Below are 25494 nucleotides of genomic sequence, written 5' to 3' on the forward strand. Positions count from 1 at the left end.
TCCCACACATAACAACCGAAATACAGATTTGATGTGTAGATACCTTTCTCAAAATAAAGGAACAACTGGAGAAGGCACAACAATGAATCAACAGCGTCCGGTTCCGGCGGCTGACGGCGACGGGCAACTTGTTGTTCGCTCCGGCTCCCCGGTGGGCTCCCCCACTTTTTGGGGGGCACAGGACGCCCCGCAGGGGCGTCCTGCCGGAGGGGCGGCATCGCAGGGGATCCCTGGATCGGCGGCGGCCGGCGGGAGGTCCCCCGCCTCGCCCAAGGCACCGGGGAGCAGATCGGAGGACGCGTGGGCGTCTTCGCTGAGAGGCTGTTTGGAAAAAAAGAAAACTGAAAGATGCGGCGGTGGAGCGGTGAGGTGTAAACTCCCTTCATTCCCATTACCAACTTAAAAACTTGTCAGTTGTGCAAACTTTTTTTTTGGTTTGACTTGAAGAGGTGCTGCTGGAGGGGAGGGGGATTTCCCCCCCCCCTCGGACAAGCGGCTGGAAACAAGCTCTCAGCCCCAAGGGAAAGAGGAGGGGGAGAGCCAAACCAAAGATGCCACACCCTAACTAAGTGGATTTTCGAACTTAAACCTATAAAATAATGAGATCTGGAAGCTTTGGGATTTTTGAACTTTGAAAACTTTATTTCTTGTCTCGAAACCCGAAGCTGGCAGGACAAGATGGCACACTTCCATTGTCTTTATGAAATGTGAAACTTGACTCCACCTTCCAAACTTCAGGCTTCCGGTCTTTGTCTCCGTGTTACTTGGATAACTCTCTTGTTGATTGTTTGCCTTTGAACTCCTTGGAGTGAAAAACTTTTGCTCATCTGCCAGGGTGATTAGAAAATTCCCCTCTGCCTGGACTCTCTTGGCTGTTCTACTCTTCTGACTGATCCTTCTTTATACTGACTGGACTCTTTATTTTATAAACAATGGCATCTAAAAGACCACCTCCTGGAAAGTCAGGATTTGCTGCCTCTGCCCCAACATCTGCAACCTCCAGTCCTAGCACACAATCAACGTTAATAGCCTTCAAGCAACCTAAATCTACGGACTTGGAGTTTCATCAAATGTTTCAACAAATTCTACAGGGACAAGAGGAAATAAAGAGACAACTGAAGGAGATGAAAGAAGAAATTAAAGAAAACCAGGATAAAATTAATAAGAACTCACAGAGACTGGATCTTTTGGAGGATGGGGCGGCTGAGATGAGGGGAGGGGGATAGAGGGTGTGCAGAAGGGAAACAAAGAACTTGACACCCAACAAATGAAAATAGAGTTTGAGAGAATGTCTTTTTATCTTAGATTCCAAAACGTGATGGAGACAGATGATGAAAACATAAGGGACATCATGACAAACATTTTGGCTGAGTATATTCAGAAGGAGAAACAACAGATGGGGTGGGAAATAGACCTGGCTTATAGAGTAAACTCAGCTTATGCTAGAACACACAATGTTCCCAGGGAGGTACACATTAAATTTCTTAGGAAAAGTACAAGAGATGAAATCCTGAATGCACAAAGGGGGCAAGCTTTGACATATAAAGATAAGGAGAGAACCATCCTGAAACAGATCCCCAAGAAAGTGAGGGAAAAAAGAAAACACTATTCGCAATTGTCGAATAAATTATACCAGAAGGGGGTGTGGTTTAGATGGTTGATGCCTGAAGGTATGTTAATATTCTGGGAGGAGACAAGAGTTAGGATTAATACACCCATAGAGGCGCAGGCCTTTATGGAGAAAAATAAACTGCTCCTAGAAAAACCAGATGATTCTTCAACAGACATACAAGACACGGGAGGGGCCGGAGCTCTGCCAGCAGGGGGAGATGGGGCGACAACAAGAAAGCTCAGATCACACAAATGAGTAAGAAAAGTCACCTGATATAAACTGATCGAAACTACCAATTGAATTTACTGACTACATGTTATTACTTAATATTGAATTTTATGCAAATGTATACTATGAGTTTGGAGGGGGGGTGCATCTACCGTATTTCGCAGCTGCCAAAATTTGTAACTTTTCCCTTACCTTTTCCCTTAGTAAAAATTAAAAAAACCAATAAAACTTTGTTTTAAAAAAACAATGAATCAACAGCATCTTCAAATGAATAACGTTCACAAGGAAAGGGACAATAAAAAGCTAAGGAGGAAACAGAAAGCACAATACATCCTGTCCAATAGCCAACATTTATGTAAGCATTTGTCAGATTAGCACCTGACAAACAAACAAGCAGAAACCGATATCTTAAGGAATTACCAATAAGAAAAGTGCACCACACCAATAACTGACAGAGCAAGCTTGTTCATAGGCAAAGTGAAAGAAAGAGGGTCCAACAATTGTGCGGCTCACAGCTGATCTGCGTGATTGTTCTTTTTCCCACTTTTTAAAGCATTTTTTTCCTGCTGGTTCGGGCGAATAGGTAGGGAAAAATGCTTTAAAAAGTGGGGAAATGCTGGTCACACCCACCTGGTCACATGACCCCCCTCCAAGCCACGCCCACAGAACCAGTAGCAAAAAAAAAAAAAAAAGATTTCACCACTGCTTAAATGTCTAGAAAAGCTAATTCTAGTGAGTCTACAAGAAATGCAGCGCGTATATGTATTTCCATGTTTATATAGTATATTGCATTACCAATAATAATAACAGTAGTGCAATATACTATATAATAACAGTAATGCAATATACTATATAAACATGGAAATAACTCTTCCTGGCCCAGTTAGCTGCAGTCATTGCATCCTATATTTTCTTGGAAGTAAGCCTTATATATCTGCATTTTCATTCGGGGGAAAGTGAGATGCTGTATTTGAGTGAGTTTTGCTTCAAAAGATTTAGGAGTAAAATGTAGAACACCCAGTCTGGGGGTGCAAATTAAGCTATCCGTGTTTTAAACAAATCCACGTTCTTTCTTTGCTTACTGGATCAGCATCTGAGTTACTAAAGTGAAGCTTTTTTGCAGTGCCAAAAGTTCTCTCTAAATCTGGCACATATTGGTTGATAACACATCCCAACAATTTAATATACAAGACAAGGTGACTGTTTAGTTTTCAACAGTGGTATTTCTTGTTCTCTTGCCATAGAAGCCAGGAGCTTTTATGCATCTATTTTGAGAGCACGTTTTACTCTAGGCATAAAATAAGATGCCTTTTCTACATCACTACAGTTGGTGTTTTCAGTTATGACACCTCTGAGGAAGAGATGCAAGAAAATGCCTTTGGGTGTGTATTTTTTGAAGTTCCGTGGCGTTGAATCGCCCAGGTACTCATAGTACTTTCCTAAGCTTGCACTGATGGAGGTCAGTTGTCAACCAGACAAAGAGCCCTGAATTAATATATGTGCAACTTAAGGGCATGACAGAGGTGATGCTTCCTCTTAGAACATTGCTCAGGCAGTTTCACTTGAAACAAACAGCATTCCTGTTGCTCCAGGGAACATTAGTCAAGGGAATGAGGACAGCGGCAGTGCAGAAAAAGCAAACTTTGGACAAGTTGCAGTTATGATAGAAATGGAAAGAGAATGGTTTTGGATCTTAACTGAGTGAGCTGTCCTGCAAGTTATTCTCTAAGCAGGGTGGGTCAAGGTGCCATAGGTTATTTTGGTTGGGGCACAAATAGTACAGTTACGCCTGCAGTTGGATGCAAGAGACACCTCTGTTCATTAACACATCAGGATTTAATAAGTACAATGTCAAACAGGACAAAAACTCTGTATTTTTAATTACTGAAATTAACAGAATACGCCACGGACTTCTACAGCTACTGCTTCTCTCCTTTTCCAAACCAGGCGGCCTGATTTCTGCATTCCTATTAACTTTATCCTATAAATGACCTTGCAAGGAGAGTGATTCTAGAGGCTAAGTGAAACAATGTCTATTTTCTGAAGCTGTAGGCTAGGTTTTATTAATGTAACGTCTAAGATCTTTGAAGTTGTGACTTTACCAGGAAAATCACAATCTCCCAAACCTTTATTCATAATGGGTATGACTTCCAGGGGGAACAGAATGCCTGCTGTGCTAATTATTTCAATTATCAGCTAGTACTAAAATACGTAATGGATTTTCTCTGCCTCAACAGGTAAAAGGCATGACATTATGGAAGTTAATTCTGATGTTCTGAACTTGATCTCCCATGCTACCCAGGAGAGATTAAGAGGACTTCTAGAAAAACTAACTTTAATTGCTCAACATCGTATAAGGACCTATAAGGTAAGAATAATGATTGCCAAGTTTCAGTTCGTCCTTTTAAAATAACTGGTACCTTGGAATGATTCATCTTAATTTATCCTGAAGAATTTATGCTCACGGGACCTGGATCATACATACTGTGCAAAATATTGATAAAACAAACTGTATCCATTGATGGGAAGGAGCAAAAGACTTCTGCAGACTCCTGATTGTTTTGTTTTTATTTGTTAAGGGTGCATTAACCATTGTAATCACTAAGGATGGCATGTTTTGCTTGGATAAGGTCTGGCAATATAGCAATTGAGCATAACCATATAGCAATAGCACTTAGACTTATATGCAGCTTCACAGTGCTTTTACAGCCCTCTCTAAGCAGTTTACATATTGCCCCCAACAATCCGGATCCTAATTTTACCCACCTCGGAAGGATGGAAGGATGAGTCAACCTTGAGCCAGTGAGATTTGAAGTGCCAAACTGCAGCTAGCAGTCAGCCTGCAGTACTGCACTCTAACCACTGCGCCATTTTGGCTCTGTGAAAATTTAAATATGTAAACAGATTTTTTTCCCTCCCTTTTGGTTAAGTAAAGCATTGATTTTTGTTTCAGTAATATTCCATACAGTTATTTGGGAATTTTTGATTAAGATAGGCCACCCGCAACTTTCAGAATCCATAGGAGTTGGGCATCAATAAATTTTAAATAAATAAATAAATAGCCTTCATCTTAATTTTAAATCTCATTTGCAATTGATTAAACTCTCTGGCAAAATCTATTTTGTCCTTTCCCTTTAATAGACAGAGAAAGGTACAGATAGCCACTTATAGCAACTCATTTAGCGACCAGTTACCAGTGGCACTGGAAAAGCAGTCCTTGCTCTTATTACCGTTAGAGCATCCCCACGATCATGTGATCAAAATTCATGCACCTTGCAACTGGCTTGTATTTATGATGTTTGCATAATTATGGGGTCATGCAATCAACATTTACATTTTTCCCAACTGGCTTCAGACAAGCAAAGGCAATGAGATAAGCTGAATCCACCTAATGTTAAGTATAATTTACTTAACAATTGCAATAATTCACTTAAGAACCATGGCAAAAAAAAAGGTTATAAAATCAGATATGACTTACTTAACTGCTTTGCTTAGCAGCTGAAATTCTGGACCCAGTTGTAGTCATAAGTGAAAAACTCCCTATATTATGTATATTTAAATGGGCTATGAGACACTTATAACTAACCAATTCCATAATTTTTTCCTAAATGCCTTTTTACATTTGACTTACTTTGAAGTTAGACACATGAAATAAAGTGTTTGGGAATTTTAAGTATCAGGCAGCATACATTCACCAGAATGCTTTTTCAGAAAACATATTTTTGGGTATTAACCGCAGCTGCCTTTATTTAAAAATCCAATGAGCCCAGTTATATGGCAGTTAGAACAATGAGACTACAGAGCTGTTTTTGAAGTTTCTGCCAGGGATTTTCCCAGGAATGGCTCTACTTGCAAATGAAAGACAAGTTATATTCGAGTGCCACAAAGGGATATGCTAGCGAATAAAAAATTGAATGCATTTGTACTTTAAATGCTTCCAGAAAGGAAACGCGTTAGCTATATTAAGTGATTTGTCTGAGATGTAGGTGTTTATCTCTAAAAAAGTTCTTGTTTTCTATGGTTAACAAATTACTATATTTCATGTTGTTTTGTAAGTAAATAGATCCTTATGTTGACATCAGTATTTTGTTGCGCAGGTGACAAATTATGCATTTGCTTTTTTTCCTTTTTCTACAAGGGGAATGACAAGTACATTTTATCTAACGATACGCGGTCTCAGCTTCAGTTTCTTGAACAATTGGATCAGGTTGAGAAACGGAGGAAAGATGAAGAAGAAAAAGAACAGTTGCTCCGAGCAGCCAAGGTGAGAGAATTTAGAAGGCAAGGAATGGCAGCTGAAATCTTTTTTCTCTTTATTTTCATTGTTGGGACTATTTTACCTCTTTATATTAAAGGAAATAATTTTTAAAACTTGCTGCAGAAAGAATGATATATAGATCCTGTTCTATGTAGTAAATGTCAATAACTAGGCAGGTGGCAAAATTGCTTTCCCCCTCCTGTCACCAAGTAGGGGTAATTTCTGGAGTTCCCCATGAAAGAAAGTGGATTATCCTTAAGACTTCCTAATTAATGAAAAAAGATAAACTATACAAGTAGTCGACTTATGACAGTTCATTTAGTGACCATTCAAAGTTACAACATTATTGAAAAAAGTGACTTATGACCATTTTTCACACATACAACCATTGCAGCATTCCCATGGTCACGTGATCAAAATTCAAGATGCTTGGCAGCTGACTCATATTTATGACGGTTGTAGCGTCCTGGGATCATGTGATCATCTTTTGCGACCTTCTGACAAGCAATGTCAATAGGTCAACCAGACTCATTTAACAACCATATTACTTAACAATTGCAATGACTCACTTAACAACTTTGGCAAGAAAGGCTGTAAAATGAGGCAAAGCTCACTTAACAAATATCTCATTTAGCAACGTAAATTTTGGGCTCACGAAAACTGAAGTTAGTGTATCTAAAAATAGGCAAGAACATGTAAATCAGTGGTTCCCAACCTGTGGCCCAGGCCCCATGGGGGGGAGGCAATTTGATTTTTAATGGGGGCAATTTGAAACTTGTTTAAACCAACTTAATGGCCTTTTAGGCTTCCTCCGTGTGAGTAGAGTTCACTTTTTGAGTAAAGTAAGAATTATATATCATCGGGGGGGGGGGGGATCAGGATTTTAGAGATGCCTAGGTGGGGCATCGCCAAGAAAAGGTTGGGAACCACTGATGTAAATAAAGTGGGGGGATCCCAGGAAGTAGACAAATTATTATTAAAGCAAATTATGGTTCAGCCTCAAAAAAATAGCCCCTGGAACACTTCTTAATTCTGGAAGTGTTGGGTTGGATGGAAGTTTGATGCTGGCTGGAACTCATGGTATCAAGAGGCATAAGTTGAAATTAACAGCTTCCAGTTAGCCAGCGGGGTGGAATTTCTTCTGCACAGGATCATGGTCCCACTTCCTTCCCATAAAATAGGTCAGTGTGGCGGGTCTTTCAGGCCTTCAGCCAGTTTTTTGCAGACTTCCTAAGAACATCTGCTGGCTGATCATCTACGTTGACCTCGTGGCAGATACATTTTAAACCGATTATCACAACCCGTATAAACGGCTCTATTTTTAAATCTACCTCATTCTGAAATAAGGGAGTTTAAAATTAGGCCCCCCTAAGGCAAGCCTACTGTATTATTCCAGCAGAACATGGGGTTAGAGCATTCTTTTCCCCCCTTTCTGCCTTCCTTTTCCTTTTCTCTCCCCAAGTGTCTGCTCCTGACATGAACATCATCATGCCTACGCTGGACCTGACTGACAACGTTAGCGTCATTTTTAGTTCAAGCTTCCTCTGGGCTACAAGCAAGGCAACCGTTCCTGATGAAAGGATGTTTGGGCACGGAGGGGGTGGGGTAGGGAGAACCAAGCCAGCCAGCTTGCGGCGCGAAGCCCCTAGAGCTAAGATTTCCAATCAGAACAAAAAAAAAAAAAAATGTAGCTGATTAAATATTTAAGGATAATGTTTGTATTTTGGGTAACTTCCATTACATTTCTTTCTCTGCCTTCCTCACTCCCTCTGCTTTTTTTTAAATAGAGCCGTTGCAATAAAGAAGATACAGAGCAGCTGCGTTTAAAGCAGAAAGCAAAAGAGGTACAACTTTCAAGTTACCAGGTTTGGCTTCGTGTTAGGAGGAGAGGTTGGCAGGCCTCCCCTGGCAATTAGGTCAGGGTTTATTTTGCTGTTGCATACCATTTGTGGAGGCCTTGGGGAAGGACAGGAACTGCCGCAGGCAAGGGCAATGCTTCAAATGAGGCCAGTGAATTATCAGCTCTTAACACTTTACTTTCATAGTTCACAAATAACTATTTCTAAGCAGAGCCCAACAACGGCAACAGATAGGAATATAATGTGGGATTAGGAGAAAGGGGGGAAGACACTTTAAGATTTAGCATCTGGGACTGTACAATAGCCTACATTTTTCCAGGGTAATTGTTCGTTTTGTAAATCTGATACTGCTTATAATTCTTTGGCTGGGAGGTGGTACTGGGATTTAGTTTTAAATGGAAAACGCCTCTGGCTTTTAATTTTCTGGGCCCAGCAGTTTTCTGTTCTGGAATGGAGCCCTTGTTTCACACAGTTCATGTTTAGCTGCAGGGGTTTTAGTTTATAGCTTAGACTGGTTAAGCTGTTACTCCCAGAGGCCTCTGCATAGCAACTGCAGAAATCAACAAATAAGTTCATTTATGTCTGCTGCAGCCTCCTCTCAGTAGCTGACTTTTTACATTTCCCAATATCCATTTCCTGACTTTTTTAGCCGGAGAGAAAAAAGCTCCACTAATTGGAGCTTATTTTAATTGAGCCTTAATATTGGATCTCGCTGGAGTTGCCCCCAGAGCTACTGGGAACAGAATTAAATGAAAATACCTAAGGTTGAAAACTCTGTGAGTGAGATATTTTTTTTAACTTGACCTACAGATTCTCCTCCCCCTCCCCCCCCACGGAATAAACCAATCCTGTTCACATTTCTGATTAAGGATCTGACAGAAAACAATAATAAAGACAATTGAGGTGGGAGGCGTGTGATACCGAGCTTAAGAAATTGGTTTCTATAGTTACTTGAGTGATTCTGTGCCATTTAAAAAAAAAAAAAGATTTTTGTATTAAATGAGTGATTTTTCTGAGCAACCTTTTTCTTGACTGTGCCTCTTGAACTATGAAATTTGTTGTTGCTTAACATTGCTACGGTTGGCTTCTAGATGCCAATAGTAGCAGCAGTGGGTTATTTATGAATGCTTTAAAAGCCCTTATTGCTTGGATTAATGTAAGAGGTGAGGCAAAATAAATAGCAATCCAGTAAAATGGTCGGGAAATCAATGCACCAGTTTCCAGCCAAAGCAAAGAAGATACGAAGGAGGGAAGAAGTCAAGGTGCATGCCACTGTTTCAGACGGGCTTCTGCACATTGCCAACTTTAACAAAAGTGACCTGGTCTTTGGGTCTCATTGGTCTCCATTAAGATCTGCAAAGCATTCTGTGGAGGGCACCATTTGGCTTCACAAGTTTCTTTCCGAACAAGCCAATCTAAACATTCTAAGGGATGGTTTGTGAACTGATAGAAGTCAGTAGACTGGAATTAGGTAATGTAGGGCATTCCAGGATTTAAAAAACGAGTTCTCGGGCCAGATCATGCCACTATAGAGCATATGCATGTTACCATATAATTGAAACACCTTGTACGCTTGTTCATATTGGTCCCTCTATTTGAAGAAAGAAAATGATCCTGTAGTGTCAGATGTTGCTTATGTAGTTGATAAATTGCAGATAAGCCTGAGGACACCAGTGTAGCACCCCTTTCCTCCAGGATAAAATTGCTGAATGAAATAAAGGAAAGGTTTCCCTGTCCATTCATGCCCAACTTTCTGAGGTGTTACTCATCTTCCTTTCTTAGCTGAGAGAGCCAGTGTTGTCCAAAGACACTTCTGTAGGCACATGGCCAGCATTTCTATACGCCACAGCTTAGAGAACGCTGTTACCTTCCCAACAAAGTACTTATTTATCTACTTGCATTTGCATCAGGGGTGGGTTGCTGCCGGTTTGCTTCACATGCACTTTGCTGATGCGCAGAACATGAAAAAAATTACTGAAAAACACTGGGGAACCGGTTCGGGGGCGTGGCCAGCCTAGGCCGCTGCCAGTTCTGCGACCCAGGCCAAAATACACTACCTCTGATTTGCATGTCTTTGAACTGCTAAGTAGGCAGGAGCTGGGGCAAGAGCAGGAGTTCATCTCATCACGTGGCACTTGGGTCTCAGACCTGGGCTGTCAGATTTCCACCTTACAAGCTTAGTGTATTTAACTGCAGTTCATACAAGAAATGTGACAGGTACCAAGATTTTGATATTAAGGATAAAGTTTTAAGGCCATAAAAAATAGCTGACCCCTATTATACAATATGCTGTTATCTACATTAAGATGCAACAAAATTATCCAAGTTTTTTCATTACTGTATTCAGAGGCAGGATTATTAGGCAGCCATAAATGAATAGACCATCAGATCCTTATTTAGGAAATATGTCTAAGTCCGTGTTCATATTAATTCCATTAGCTGAGTCAGTGTGTTAATAGCGGTTAAGGTAAGATCCTCCATTTAAATTCTCTGATTGCGGTGTTCAGTATGTGCCTTTGCTAGTTACTTCACAACTTGCTTGGGTAAGATAACAAGAAACTGTTTCCACTTAGGAAAGCTGGGTGTAAATGTAGTCGTAGTAGTGGTAATAGTTGTGCTATTTTTTAAAAGTAGAAAACTAGGTAGGTAGATCTCATACAGAAGGTGCTAGTCATCTTGTGCAGAGAAAAAAAGATGGTTGGATTTACATTTTTTTGTCTTTATTATGCTTGATAGTGGAACACTATTTTGGATAGCAGTGGATCCTCCTTGGTCATTTATTGAGGATGCTATATTCACCAATTCCAAGGGCCCTCTCAAGATTTCTGTTCTGTGTTTCTAGATTCCAATAGACAATTGTCACCACTGGTGGGATCCTACTGATTTAACAACTGGTTTGGATTGCACGCGCATGTCCCTGACGCGTGCTGCAATTAACTGCTGTAAGACAGAATTATTTAGGATGACGCCAATGTAGGGGAGCAGTGACCATGATTTTAATACCAGAAAATTTCAAAAATCTAGTTCCAGATGTAAATAGAGCTAAACCATTGGGGAGTAATACTTGCATTAGCACTGAGCTTTAACTTTAATGTAATTGGAAAGGTGCCTAGAAGGTTCAATATGCACATCTCGCATTTCAAAATGTAAGAATTTTTTAAATAAAATAATTTTAATTATAAAGTTCTTCATATTTCATACGTGCAGAAAGTTCTACATACAAAGTTGCATATAGTAATAACTCTTAGCAATAGATCTTACATACCACTTCATAGTGCTCTACAGTAAGAAGTTTACAGAGTCAGCATATTGCCCCCAACAATCTTGAGTCCACATTACCAACCTCAGAAGGATGGAAGGCTGAGTCAACCTTGAGCCAGTCAAGATTGAACTCCTGGCAGTGGTTAGAGTGAGCCTGCAATACTGCATTCTAACCATTGCACCACCACAGCTCCAACATATTTAGGAAACCTGCAAGCTTTATTAAAAGCTTCTACAATAGGATTTTTTTTTTAAAAAAATAACAAATTAGAATGATTAACTAATTCAGAAGATGCTAAAATATGTCAATACTAAAGTCATCAAGTATAATGATGAAAAAGTTATCTTTAAAAAAAATAGATACAAATGAACAGATTTTCTGGGGAAACTGATACAAATTGACATTAGGAAAGAACTGAAAATGGAAATGCATTTCAAGAAACAATATTTTTAAGAGAAACAGGACCAAGAAGTCATGTAGGGCTTTTAAACATTTTGGGTATCAAAGGAAAAAGGAAGATTAACATTGTCCATCTGTTGCGTCTATTAGTTGTTAATGTTTGGCTTTTATTGCTGCTCTGTCCTTTTTGCATAAAGGTTCTTGTGGTATTTTTGTGTGTTTTTAGCAACTTGGACGAACATGTAGATATATAGTATTTCATAGAAGTGAGTAGTAAATATTTAAGCATATATTTTCAGCAGTTTAGATATTAATGGCTTTGTGTTGCGTTATTTTGAGGGGACAGCACATTTACGCTGTTATACAAGCTGTCTACTCACAACTTTATATTGTAGCCAAGTGTCATTTCTTCATCGTTGTCACATGAAAAGATACTTAAATATTTACAAAATATAAAACATATCTAATATGTTTCTCTCCCATAAACCATGAATGCCTTTTTTTAAACTGTAAATTTTTTAAATTATAAATTTAAAAAGTATACCCTTTTTAAATAGTTATTTCAGGCTCATTGTAGAAAGAAGACAATTCAGGTAATGCTTGACTTAGAGCAGTTCATTTAGCGACCGTTCAAAGTTACGACAACACTGGAAAAAGTGACTTATGGCCATTTTTCACAATTGTGACCTTTGCAGCCTCCCCATGATTATGTGATCAAAATTCAGATGCTTGGCAACTGACTCATATTTATGACCGTTGCTGTGTCATGTCATTCCCCTTTTGTGACCTTTGGACAAGCAAAGTCAACGGGGAAGCCAGATTCACTTAACAACCGGGTTACTCATTTGTCAACTGCAGCGATTTCACTTAACAATTGAAGCAAGAAAGGTCGTGAAATGGGGCAAAATTCACTTAACAAATGTCTCACCTAACAACCGAATGTTGGGGATCAGTTGTGGTCATAGGTCGAGGACTACCTATACAACACACAAGTGCTAAGAGAACACTGGTTGTTTTTAAGTTGTACGCAGATGGATGAGATCCTTTGCAGAAGATTTCCCAGACAATACATTTTTAATGGTGGCAATAACCAATGATCAGGAGTTGATGATTACATACAGTATTTCTTCTTCTTTAGGAAAAAAAAATGAATGTGTTTTAAGGTCAACTTTAGATAATGGAAAAGTAGCATAGTTTTTCCAAGATAGCAAGCAGCACCTTTTTCCAAGTCTCCATCAGATGGCACTGGCCTTTCATTTGCTTGAACTAGTTTTCTTAATCTGTGTGGCTCCATACTTTACTTGCAAAACACACATTAAAGCATGACAAACCTTTGTGCTGTGAACTCTAAAAATGTTAATGCATGTGTTAAATGACATTAAAAAAGATTACCTCTACAATATGGATGTTCATTGCCTCTCTTTGAGCCCCTATGAATATCCTACTCTCTAAGGATGTGCCAAATTCTTTCCCTGTTCAGTACTATCAAATTCATACTTTCCTTTATTATATGCAATGTCTCCATTAAGCAGATAGGAGTTTCCTACTCATCCTAATTATCACAGTTACTCCCCGTTTCTTTTACGTTTAGCTGCTGTCTTCAGTGGGATAAGCACACTTCAACCTTGTAGGATTTGCTTTCTTATGTTCTTCAGCATCTGAGGTTGCTTGAAAATATTGCCTTTGGAGACGTTGTTGTATTTCCCATAATATGACTTGTTGATTTCCTCTAAGTTGCAATAGCACCTCTATTGGTGCTACTGCAAACATCTTTTCCCCCCATCTTGATAGATAATCAATTATTCTTTTCAGCCTCAGTCAGTCTTTTGAATCTTTTCAGAATGCCAGCAATGATGGTCTGAAAAGAAATTTAGGTTTTCCATAAAACAGCTAGTATTAAAAATATGTTTGCAAATATACAATTAAATATACAATTAAAATCAAAACTTTATTTTTATATCTATTTTAATCTATCTGTATCAGTCACAAACGTTAATATAAGGAAAATGTTGCTTTAAAGTTTTACTCTTTAATGGTTTGGAAATAATTTTTACCTATTTAACTGGGGTACCTTTAGAAATGTAGCTAAAATATTAGGGGATGTAAGCATGCTACAGTAGGGGAGGATTCTGTAGGAGGACAAAGAATACTGTTGATACATTTGTAAGACAAGAAAAAAAAGTTATAAAACTGAAGATGAATAAAATGAGTTTAGGAGAGAGTTTAGCAGCTGGCCATGGAAAATCTCACTGAAAGACTAGAGTATTAGGATTTTGGGTTGCAGTAGGGTTTCTAGGGATTTTTATAGAATAACAGAGTTGGAAGGGACCTTGAAGGTCTTCTAGTCCAACCCCCTGCTTAGGCAGGAAACCCCACACCACTTCTGCCTAGTTGACATATGCCATTATTGCTAATTCCACATGGTAAAATGGATGAAAAAGTGATAGTGATAGGTGAAAGTGAGTTTAAAGGGCAGATGGACTAACCATTTTACTTGTCTAACATTTGGCTTGTGAGTGAAAAACAATAAAGAAGATTATTTATGCTTGTAGGGTGTTCTGTATTTGTTGCACAGGATAAATGTAAGACATGTAAGATAATGTTTTAATATCCAGTCAAATCCTAATGCATCTGTCTCAAAGTTAAACTTCTGCAGATAGTTCAGGATTTCAACTTCCAGCCTAGTGTTTTGTCAGTTGTAATCCAAATACATCTGGAAAGCATTGGTTTTGGGGAAAGCATTCCTAAAGGTGAACATGTTTCAGTTGACCTGGCAACAAACCTTGGTTTGTATGGACATTTTAAGCTAGCATGAGTCTTTTAGGATCAGGTAGATAACATATTTGCACAAAAAGTGGAGGGAAGTGAAGGTGATGCAGTGAACTTTTATAAATGTGAAAAATTTAATTTGTGCAAGTTAGATCCCCCCCCCCCCCTATTGCTGAACAGAGCATAGTTCTCTTTTAAATTCCTTTGTGTGACTGTAGCTTGGCTGCATATGCCATCTAACTATTGAGGAGGGCTTTAAAAATATACCTCTACTTTATTTGTGCTTCAGGTCAGATTAACCAAAATGGTTATTGTGTCACCTAGAAACTACTTGATTGCTTCAAGACTAGACTTTAAAAACCCTATATATTATTATTAAAAAGGCCAGGAGCAACAAAGGCTGTTTTACCATTTCTGCAATGTTTTCATGGCAATTTGATCTTTACACAGGTTTTTTAAAAATCTTTGTACTTGGAGCTGATGGAAAAATCGAAGAAGGGAAATGGTTTTGAAACACTTTCTCTATGGCTTCTGATTGCCTTTTTTTGAGCAAATATATAAGGATGAAGCTAGAAGTATCAGCTGGCTTTGTGGGGACTTGCTTTATTTAGTTTAAGAATGCACATCTTCCCCCCTAAACCTCAGTAACAGATGTTTATCACTATTAATTCTGTCAGGAGATAAAGGCACATAGGTGTGGCTCACATGGAGAAAGTTGTCATAGCTTACAACAGCATTTATATATACGAAAAATATACCTATTTGAGCTTTTTATAAGCAACCCCCAGAATGGAATCTAAGTAAATATTTATATTTCAAAGCTGCCCTCTGCAAGAAGGAAGCTAAAATACCTGTGGCAAAACCCAAAATTACAGTAAAACCTGGTGCATAAAGTATCTGTTTTAAAGTAATACCTTGATTGAGCTTCACAGCCTTGGACAACATTTCTTATATGATAAAAATCCTCCTCAAATAGTTTAATGCAGCGATGGTGAACCTTTTTTGGCTCGCGTGCTGCACCCATAATGCAATGTGCGACCCCCCAGTGCTCATGCACGCACAATGCAAGACCCCCCCCCCATTTTTACATGCTTTTTTCACCCTCCCCAGGCTCCAGAGGCTTTATAGGAGCCTGGGGAGGGCGAAAAGAGCCTCCCCCGCCCCCCGGAGGCCCTCCGGAGGCTTCAGGGACCATCCGGAGGCTTCCCTGAAGCCTTCGGAGAGCTCAAAAGGATCCTCCGAGCAAACCGGAAGTGACTTCCGGGTTGCTCGGAGGGTGGTTTTAAGCGCTCCGAAGGCATCAGGGAAGCCTCCGGACGGTCCCTGAAGCCTCCGGAGGCCCTCTGGGAGAGCGGGGGAGGCTCTTTTCACCCTCCCCAGGCTCCTATAAAGCCTATGGAGTCTGGGGAGGGCGAAAAATGGCTTTTAAAAAGATGAACTCAGCTGGCCAGCGCGCGCACATGCGCGCTGGCCAGCTGATGGCAGCGCCTCGCGTGCCCTGACAAATGGCTCCGCGTGCCACAGATTCGCCATCACTGGTTTAACGTATAATAAAGAGGGATCTTGTGAACAGTGCTGTCCAAGTATGATTCCGACTCATTTTTTTTGTTCATTTGTATGTATTTTTAGAACCAATAAAACTTCCCTGCTATTTAAAGAACAGGTCAAAATGGGGAAAAAGCTGATAAAGTATAGCTTTCATTATATTTATATTTAAATTTTTCATAACTTTCTCTTACTCTTAGATGCAACAATTAGAATTTGCACAAATCCAGCAAAGGGAGGCTAATCGGGCAGCCCTGGAAGCCCTTGGGCCAAGAAAGAAGAGACCATTGGATTCATCTATTTCTTTTTCTGGACTTGAGGTTTGTAATATTATGCTTTTTCTCTCTGCTGCATTATCTTCACCAGCTAAGCCTTGTTTCTATTTTTGTAAAGGATATAGTCTGCTCAGGGAATTCTTTTATAGTGCAATATTTTATCAGTTTCCTAGGAATCGGCCCTCTGAGCGATGTGGTGGCCTGGTGTTGAAGACGGTCACCTTCTGTTGGAAGGTTGAGAGCTCAATCTTAGGTAGCATCAGATGTTTCTCTCCTAGGGCACAAAGAAAAATAAATCTGCTGCGAACTACACATGGTGTCAGGAAGGGTATCCAGCCAGTAAATGCTCAACTTCATCCAGTCACTCTCACTCTAACCTGAATTAAGGGATTACAGGGTTGTAAAAAGGGAGGTGTTTTTAATAAAAATCAGTCCTCTATTTGGCATCGAGAGAACTGGACTTGATTGTATAGGGTTCTGTGAAAGAATTATTCCAGTAATACTGCAGCAAAACATACTATTAAGGAAGATGTATATAAACAAAGCTTACAGAAATGTTTATCTAGAATCTTCCTACAAAATTCTTATGGAATGTTGCACTATTGCAGTGATGGCGAACCTTTTCGGCATCGAGTGCCCAAACCGGAACGCATGTGCATGTGCGCCACCACAGCGGCAGAAACCCGAAGGCCAACTGGCCAGCAGAACGCATGTGCATGTGTGCGCACCACAGCGCCAGAAACCCGAAGGCCAGCTGGCCAGCGTGTACATGCCTTTTTTTTTTTTTTACTGTTTTCTGGACTGTTTTTGGCCCAGAAAACGGCATGGAAAATGGTCTGTTTTTTGTCCCGTTTTTCAGGCCATTTGGGAGCTGTTTTTCATCCATTTCTGGGCCACTTTGTGGACCTAAACCGGTCCGAAAAGTGGCCTAAAAACAGCCCATAAAACAGCTTGCAAATGGCCCCCAAAAGGCCAAAAATGCTCCAAAATCAGGCCTTTTGGGGGGCTTTTTTGGGCCATTTTTAGGGAATTTTCTGACGCGCCGGCACCTGCAAAGACAGTGGTTCTCAACCTTCCCAATGCCATGACCCTTTAATACAGTTCTTCATGTTGTGGTGACCCCCAACCATAAAATTGGTGTCTCGGTTCCTAAGACCATCGAAAATATGTGTTTTCCAGATCACTTCCAGTTTCCGAAGGCGACGGACTTTGGTCCTCTGCTCGCTTCTCCGGTGGGCTCCTTTTAGGAGCATAGGTGGTCTTGGAGGGACCACCTATGCCGTAGGGCGGCTTGCTGGAACCCCGGATTGGCAGCAGCCATGGGGGGGGGGGGTTTCCAGCTTCGCCTCAGGAACCGGGGAGCATGGGGGGTGTATACCAGCACCTTCGCGAATGGAGTCCGGAAGGAAGTAACTAATTAGAAGTAGCGTCTGAGGTGCTGGAAGTGAGAAATTCGCTCCAATCTCCCTAACCCCTTTTAATTGATGAGCAGCAGCCTTTTGTAAGTTGTGGATTCAATCTATTTGAAGTTGGAAGATTGGAGGAGGTTTTTTTTCACCCCCCTCAGGCAAAGTGGCATTTGGACTATCTCTCAATCTCGGAATGGAGAGAGAGAAAAAAAAGTTGAATTAGTCACTTGTACTAACTATGTGAAAAGATTTATATTACAATTGCAAGAGGCGATTGCCGAGTTGTTTTAAAAACTTTATGGAAATTTTTGGTGTTCTGCTCCCTGGTTCCCTGTGAAAGGGGGAGCTAAGATGGCCTGCTTCCATCTTCTTCTTCGCACTTATAAATGAAGTCTGCCTTTTGAAACTACCTTTGAAGAAAGTCTGGCTTTATATTACTATTCCCTCCTGACGGACTCCTGGAGCTTCTCCTGTTATGTAGTCTTTCTGGATTTGGATTATTTGATTTTTTTTCTTGTGACTTCTTGGCTTGGAACTCTGACTGAGGATTAACTTTCACTTTTGGATTTGCCTGTCTTCTCGGACTCGCTCAGCTGCACGCTTCACAGATGCCATTTCTTTTGCAAAAGATTTACAGTCATCTCTGAACTCAGACAAATGGGGCCCAGAAAACCACCTTCAGGCAAGGCAGCTTCGGCACCTACATCTTCTACATCCAGTCCTACGACTCAACAGACAAAAAATTTCATCATTCTCACAACAAGAAGGGACTGGAGAGAGTTCAAAATACTTATCTGTTATACAAATGTTCCAGGCTCTTATTCAGGGATAAAATGAGTTGCAAAAAGAGGTGGCAGATTTTACAGAACAGCTCAAAGCTGTACAGCAGCGAACAATAGAAAATAAACAAAGAATTGGTGTGCTGGAGGAGGGTGCGGCCGGGCTGGAGGAGGAGGTTAAGGCAGTCCAGAAGGGGAATATAGAATTGGAAAATTTTATGGTAAAGATAGAACTTGAAAGAATGTCCTCCTTTCTCAGATTCCAGAACCTACCAGAGACAGAAGATGAAGATCTTAAGGATATCGTGAGTACAATCTTAGCAGAATATATTAAGAGAGACAAAGAACAGTTGTGGTGGGATATGGATCTGGTTTACAGGATTAACTCAGCATATGCCAGAACACATAACATTCCAAGTCTTAGGAAGACCATGAGGGATGAGGTGCTAAGGGCCCAAAGGGGGGGGGACCACTAAAATATAAAGACAAAGAAATTGCCATTCTTAAGCAAATTCCGAAAAAAATAAGAGATAAGAGGAGGAAGTATTCCTCCTTATCAAAGAAATTATATAATAAAGGAGTTTGGTTTAGATGGTTATTGTCAGAAGGAATGTTGATCTTCTGGGAGGGAAACAGAATTAAAATTAATACAGTTGTGGAGGCAGAGGCCTTCATTAAAAAACATAGTGCCCTCCTAGAGGACGAAAATATAAGAGGTAGTGAAAAAGGTGACAATATACAAGACATGAAGAAGGGAGGGGCTGCTTCTCCGCCTGGAGACGGGGGAGGGAACAATATTGGAAAGACTCATGTCACAAAAATAAATGTATTTGAAATAACATTGTAATTGTTGATATATTAGAAAGTGGCAAAAGAGATGCTTGAACACATGGTTGATACAATGTATAATAAGATGCTATTTCTGCTCATCTTCTATCTTTTGTTTTTTCTTTTCTGTAAAAGTTGTGAGAATTGGAGAGATTTCTACCTCTAGCACGATGGAGTTGCCAAAAATTTTTTTGTATATCCACTTACCCTTTCCCATAAATTTTTAAAAATCAATAAAATTCTTTAAAACGAAAATATGTGTTTTCCGATGGTCTTAGGTGACCCCTGTGAAAGGGTCATTCGACCCCCAAAGGGGTCCCGACCCACAGGTTGAGAACCACTGCGCAAAGACAAGCTGGTGATGGCGCACGTGCCCACAGAGAAGGCTCTGCGTGCCACCTCTGGCATGGGTGCCATAGGTTCACCGTCACGGCACTATTGGTTTCCCAGTGTGAAAAAAAAGTTGGAATGGTCCAATAATATAGAGCACCTATTATTCCCATTGAAAACCCATCTACCCATTGTAGAAATTTTTCAGCAGTAAGTCGTCCTAATAATTTTGGCTGTGCTCCTAATACATTTTCATACCTACATTTTCATCTGTATCAACGGATTTAAATTGATTTTAAAATAACATAGTTTTTTCTATGAAAAAAAATGGCTTCCATCCGTTAAAAACACATCCCAGTCAAAGCAAATAAAATGTTTTCTCACAGTGCCTCTTTAATTGTTGTCACTATTTTTAATTCTTTTTATTGAGATGGACTCAGATGAGCAAGTGAAAGGAGGACTAGAATTGGCAGGTTCATACTATTATAGGGGCATCTGTCATGTGTTTAGTTTGGATGTGCCTCCAAATGTATTGTTTTCGGTCCATTGCTTAAGAAACATAGGACATACGTTCTGAGCCTTAGTTCAGAAAATTACTTCTTATAATCATACATGCTCTACTAAGAGAACAGAAGGTTTGTTTGATATTTCTGGGTAGGGAGTCTGTGTCTATATATTCCCACAGCTTCAGATGCTCAAAACATGAGCCACAGCCTTGATTGTGGATTTCTGTCATTAAAGTTTATGTTTAATTTGACAGAGGAAACTACACTGTGAATAATTGTATTAACTGTATTTAATATTATTTGTTTTATGTTTATATTTATTTATTTTGCTCTAAATTCTTTTTCCTGATCTCTCCACTTAGGATTTATGGTCACCAAAAATTTACCATGTTGTATTGGAAAAACACTCTTAAGAGATTGCTGTTTTCTGAGGCAGGTCATCAAGTTCCTGACCAATTTTACCCAACCCCCCCACCCACACCCACCCCAAAATTTCCAGCACTAGTTTATTGCCTTCCATTGTGTTGTATCAAGCTCACCAATCTTCTTTCCTCTGGGTGCTTTTGATTGTCTGGAATCCCACTGCCACTTGGTGGTTTTCCTAGTTTCTGAAAATAATAGCTGTATACAATCATCAGACTTGGTAGATCTCTAAATGAGGTTATTTCTTTTGCAGAAACCAATTGGGCAACCTGCCATTGTTGAATCTCAGGACTTAACAGGACTTATATTTCTGAATAGTTTTGTTTTATTGCTAAGAGTCATTAAGGTTAACAATTTGCAATCACCACTTTCTCTATCGTGTTGTGGCTCACAGTGGAGCTGGCAGCAGAGTCAGATAGTGAGGAGGTTGGGGAGGAACATGGGCCAGTCCTGGAGATTGGGGAAGGCTCGGACGAGGGCTCTGCGTCAGAGGCAGAGATGGGGCCAAGGCTGCCTGGCAGTTCTCAGCTGCCTTTGGAGCTAGACAGCAGTGTGTGCATATGCAGAGCTGCCAGAAGAAAAGAACAGCTAAGAAATCAGGGTCGACTTGGGAGTAAAGTCAGAGGTGGAAGGTGAATGGCCCCTCCCATAGGAAATAAAATAGGAACAAAAGGCGAGTGGGCTTTTGCAGGAAACAATTTGTTCATTCGTTTCAGAAGTGTGAAGATCTGCCCGTGAATCTCAAAGACACTGTGCCAAGTCTTTCCTTGCATAGTACTGAGTTTGGAAAATATTTACATGGCAGCTTTCCAGGCTAGATAAGGTCTGTGGTTATAAATTCACCTTTGAAAGACCAGGCTTTTGCTGAACGTGAATGAGAGGAATTCACATTTGTTTAATAAAAGGAGTTGAGTCGGTACCAGGAATCTGCTTTTTGGGGAAGCCTAGGTCAGAACATATCTAATTCTATATTTTGTTTTAAAAGAATTTTATTGGTTTTTAAAATTTATGGGAAAAGGGTAGGTGGATATACCCAAAAAAAATTTTGGCAGCTCCATCGTGCTAGGGGTAGAAATCTCTCCAATTCTCACAACTTTTTACAGAAAAAAAAACAAACAAAAGATAAAAGATAATCAGAAACAGCATCTTATTATACATTGTATCAACCTTGTGTTCAATCATCTCTTTTGCCACTTTCTAATGTATCAACAATTACAATGATATTTCAAATACATTTATTTTTGTGACCTGAGTCTTTCCATTATTTTTCCCTCCCCCCCCCCGTCCCCAGGCGGAGCCACAGCCCCTCCCTCCTTCATGTCTTGTGTGTTGTTGCCTTTTTCACTACTTCTTATATTTCCGTCCCCTAGGAGGGCACTCTGTTTTTTAATGAAGGCCTCTGCCTCCACAACTATGTTAATTCTAATTCTGTTTCCCTCCCAGAAGATCAGCATTCCTTCTGGCAATAACCATCTAAACCAAATTCCCTTATTATATAATTTCTTTGATAAGGAGGAATACTTCCTCCTCTTATTTCTTATTTTTTTCGGAATTTGCTTAAGAATGGCAATTTCTTTGTCTGTATATTTTAGTGGTCCCCCCTTCTGAGCCCCTAGAATCTCATCCCTCATGGTCTTCCTAAGAAATTTAACATGTACTTCCCTTGGAACATTATGTGTTCTGGCATATGCTGAATTAATCCTATAAACCAGATCCATATCCCACCACAACTGTTTTTTATCTCTTTAAATATATTCTGCTAAAATTGTACTCATAATATCCTTAAGATCATCATCTTCTGTCTCCAGTAGGTTCTGGAATCTGAGAAAGAAGGACATTCTTTCAAGTTCTATCTTTGCCATAAAATTTTCCAATTCTATATTCCCCTTCTGGACTGCCTTAACCCTCAGCCCAGCCCAGCCGCGCCCTCCTCCAGCACACCAATTCTTTGTTTATTTTCTGTTATTTGTTGCTGCACACTTTTAAGCTCTTCTCTAAAATCTGCTACCTCCTTTTGCAACTCATTTTGTCCCTGAATAAGAGCCTGAAACATTTGTATAACAGATAAGTCTTTTGAACTCTCTCCAGTTCTTTCTTGTGAAAATGATGAATTTTTTGTCTGTTGAATCATTGGACTGGATGCAGTAGAAGTCGGTGCCGAGGCTGCTTTGCCTGTAGGTGTTTTTCTGGGCTTCATTGTCTAAGTTCAGAAAGAGTATAAATCTTTTGCAAAAGAAATGGCGTCTGTGAAGTGCACAGCCGAGCGAGTCTAAGAAGACAGGCAAATCCAAAAGGGAAAATTAACCCTCTGTCACAGTTCCAAGCCAAGAAGTCACTCAAAAAAAAAAAGAAAGAAAGAAAGAAAAGAAATCAAATAATCCAAATCCAGAAAGACCACGTAACAGGAGAGGCTCCAATAGTCCTTCAGGGGGGATAATATAAAGCTAGACTTTCTTCAAAGGTAGTTTCAAAAGGCAGACTTCATTTATAAGTGCGAAGAAGAAGAAGGAAGCAGGCCATCTTGGCTCCCCCTTGGAATCAGGAGCAGAACATTAAAAACTTCCATAAAGCTTTCAAAACAACTCAGCAATCAGCTCTTGCAGTTATGATATAAATCTTTTCACATAGTTAGTTCAAGTGGCTAATTCAACTTTTTGCTCTCTATCTCCATTCCGAGATTGAGAGACAGTCCAAATGCCGCTTTGCCTGAGAGGGGTAGAAGAAAAAAAGCAACCCCCCTCCAATCTTCCTACTTCAAACAGATTGAATCCACAACTTACAAAAAAACCTCTGCTCATCAGTTAAAACCAATTAAGGAGATGGGAGCGAATTTCTCACCTCCAGCACTTCAGCCGCTGCATGTAGTTAACTCTTTTCTTCCAGAATCTATTCAGCGAATGTGCTGCTATGCACCCCCTAAGCTCTCCGGCTCCTGAGGCGAAACTGGAGACCCCCCCATGGCTGCCGCTTATCCAGGGAGTTCCAGCAAGCCGCACTACGGCATGTGGTCCCTCCAAGACCGCCTGTGCTCCTAAAAGGAGCCCACCGGAGAAGCGAACAGCGGACCATCGTCCGTCGCCTTCGGAAACCGGAAGTGATCTCCTCTCTAATTCTATATTTCAATACCACAATTGTGCTTACGTAGCAAGAGTGGCAATGAAACCACAGAGAATAATCTCAAGGTTTGCTGAAACCCTCCAAAATTAGAGGAGAAAGAAAACTTTGTTTGAGACAAAAGAGAATCTTCAGACCATCCAGTGGATATTGTGCAGAATGTAAATAGGTAGCTGCGATCCTAACAGAAACTAGCCATCCCGTAGCATTTTTGTATGACTCTATACCTGTGATGGCGAACCTATGGCACGCGTGCCAGAAGTGGCACGCAGAACCATTTCTCTTGGCACGCAGAGCCATCACCAGCTCCTCTTCCGGGTTCGTGTGTAGCAGCCAGCTGGTTTTGACATGCATTGGTGTGCCAGAAAGCAGAAGTGAAGCCGCCCGGTGCACATGCGCACACCAGGAAAATGATATTTTTGTTTCCAGGGTGCACATGTGTGTCAGCCATTTGGTGATCTGGTTCCTGGCACGCATGCACACGCAAAAACCAGCAACAGGAAGAGCAACAGCCATGCATGCCAAAAGACACGGAGAGAGGTTCCCGGACATCGCTTCTTAGTAGAGCTGTGGCTTCCCTCCCTCCCCGCCTGAGCGGGCTTCTTGCATAGCCCCAGCCCTCCAGCCCGTGGCTCATCTGCGGTCCGAAGTGCTTGGCCAGCTCGGGCGCCCCAGAAGAGCAGCGGTAGCCACAAGGGGAAAGGCAGGAGCAGCCAGATGGCCCCTGCAGCCACTCCCAAACCAGCCAGAAGCAGCACTGTGACAGCTGCCAGGGGTGAGGGGCGGCAGCAGCAAGAACGGGATTTCTTCCCTCCCCATCTGAGCTGGCTACTTGCACAGCTCCAGCCCGCGGCTCTGATGAGGATCCACGGTCTGGAGTACCTGGCTGGTTCGGGCGCCCCAGAAGAGCAGCAGTTGCAGCCACAGGGGGAAGGGCAGGAGCAACCGGGCAGCTACCGCAGCTGCTCCCACATAAGCGAGCCAGCCCCTCGGTGGCGTCTTTATGTGGGTAGTTGGCCCCCCCAGCAGCTCCTTGCCAGCATCCCGGCTGGAAGCAGATGCGCAACAGCCGCTGTAGAGGAAGGGGCAATGGTCATCCGTTCTCGCCACCGCCACCCCTTCGCTGCTGCTTCCAGCCGGGATGGTGCCCATCCTTGCCACCACTGTCCCCTCGCTCCCGGCGGCTGTCACAGTGCTGCTTCTGGCTGGGATGCTGGAGCGGGCAGAAGAAGGAGAAGCTGCCGTGGGGGAGGTGGGCGGGGCAGACACCGATTGCAAATGCTTCTGGTGCATTTGATGGAACAGGCGGAATGACTACTGGGACCTGAGGCGGTAGTGGCATGGATGTAGGCAACACGACCAGCAGAGCCAGCGGCGGCAACAGCATTGTAAGGGAAGGAGGATAATGCCCAGGGGTTGCCCCATAATCCAGGTCAGGAACATGATCTCCCAGGGTGTCGCCTGGCCAAAGCGTGGGCCTTCATAGGCTGCAATAGAGACAAAGTCTGTGCTCTGGGCGGGGTGATCGCAAGACTTGGGACCCGGCACGGGCCAGCTTGGCCACCCTACCAAGAGAAGCGCTTTCTTCTGTTGTCTCCGAAGGCTGCAGGCGCGGCTGCTGTGAATGTAAGTGGAAGGTGCTGGGTCCATTCCCTCCAAAACCACTGTTATATTCCTCCCTGTGCTCCTTCTCCTGGGCAGACGGAGCAAGATCCCAGGGCCAAGCCCATCGGCCACAGCCTCCATTTCTAAGAGCAGGCTGTTCAGTCTCCCCCAGTGCAGTCCGAGAGATAGCAAAGAGCCTCGGGAGGGTGGGGGAGGCTGTTTTCGCCCTCCCCAAGCTCCTTGAAAGCCTCTCAAGCCTGGGGAATGCGAAAACCAAGTCTATCGCAGGCCAA

At 41.4% G+C, this 25494-nt stretch overlaps 1 protein-coding gene across 1 annotated transcript in view; it reads left to right on the plus strand.

Moving 5' to 3' along the window:
- TAF4B (TATA-box binding protein associated factor 4b) overlaps positions 1-25494 on the plus strand; it is a 76550-nt gene that overhangs the window by 36379 nt on the left and 14677 nt on the right. Inside the window, exons 10-13 of the mRNA XM_081950998.1 lie at positions 4078-4208; positions 5979-6104; positions 7886-7942; positions 16133-16252. Of these exons, the coding sequence (XP_081807124.1) occupies positions 4078-4208; positions 5979-6104; positions 7886-7942; positions 16133-16252 (434 nt within the window). The remainder of the gene's footprint in view (positions 1-4077; positions 4209-5978; positions 6105-7885; positions 7943-16132; positions 16253-25494) is intronic.

The sequence above is a fragment of the Natrix helvetica genome (genome assembly GCF_964273705.1).
Source record: "Natrix helvetica genome assembly, chromosome: 4".
Taxonomy (NCBI): domain Eukaryota; kingdom Metazoa; phylum Chordata; class Lepidosauria; order Squamata; family Natricidae; genus Natrix; species Natrix helvetica.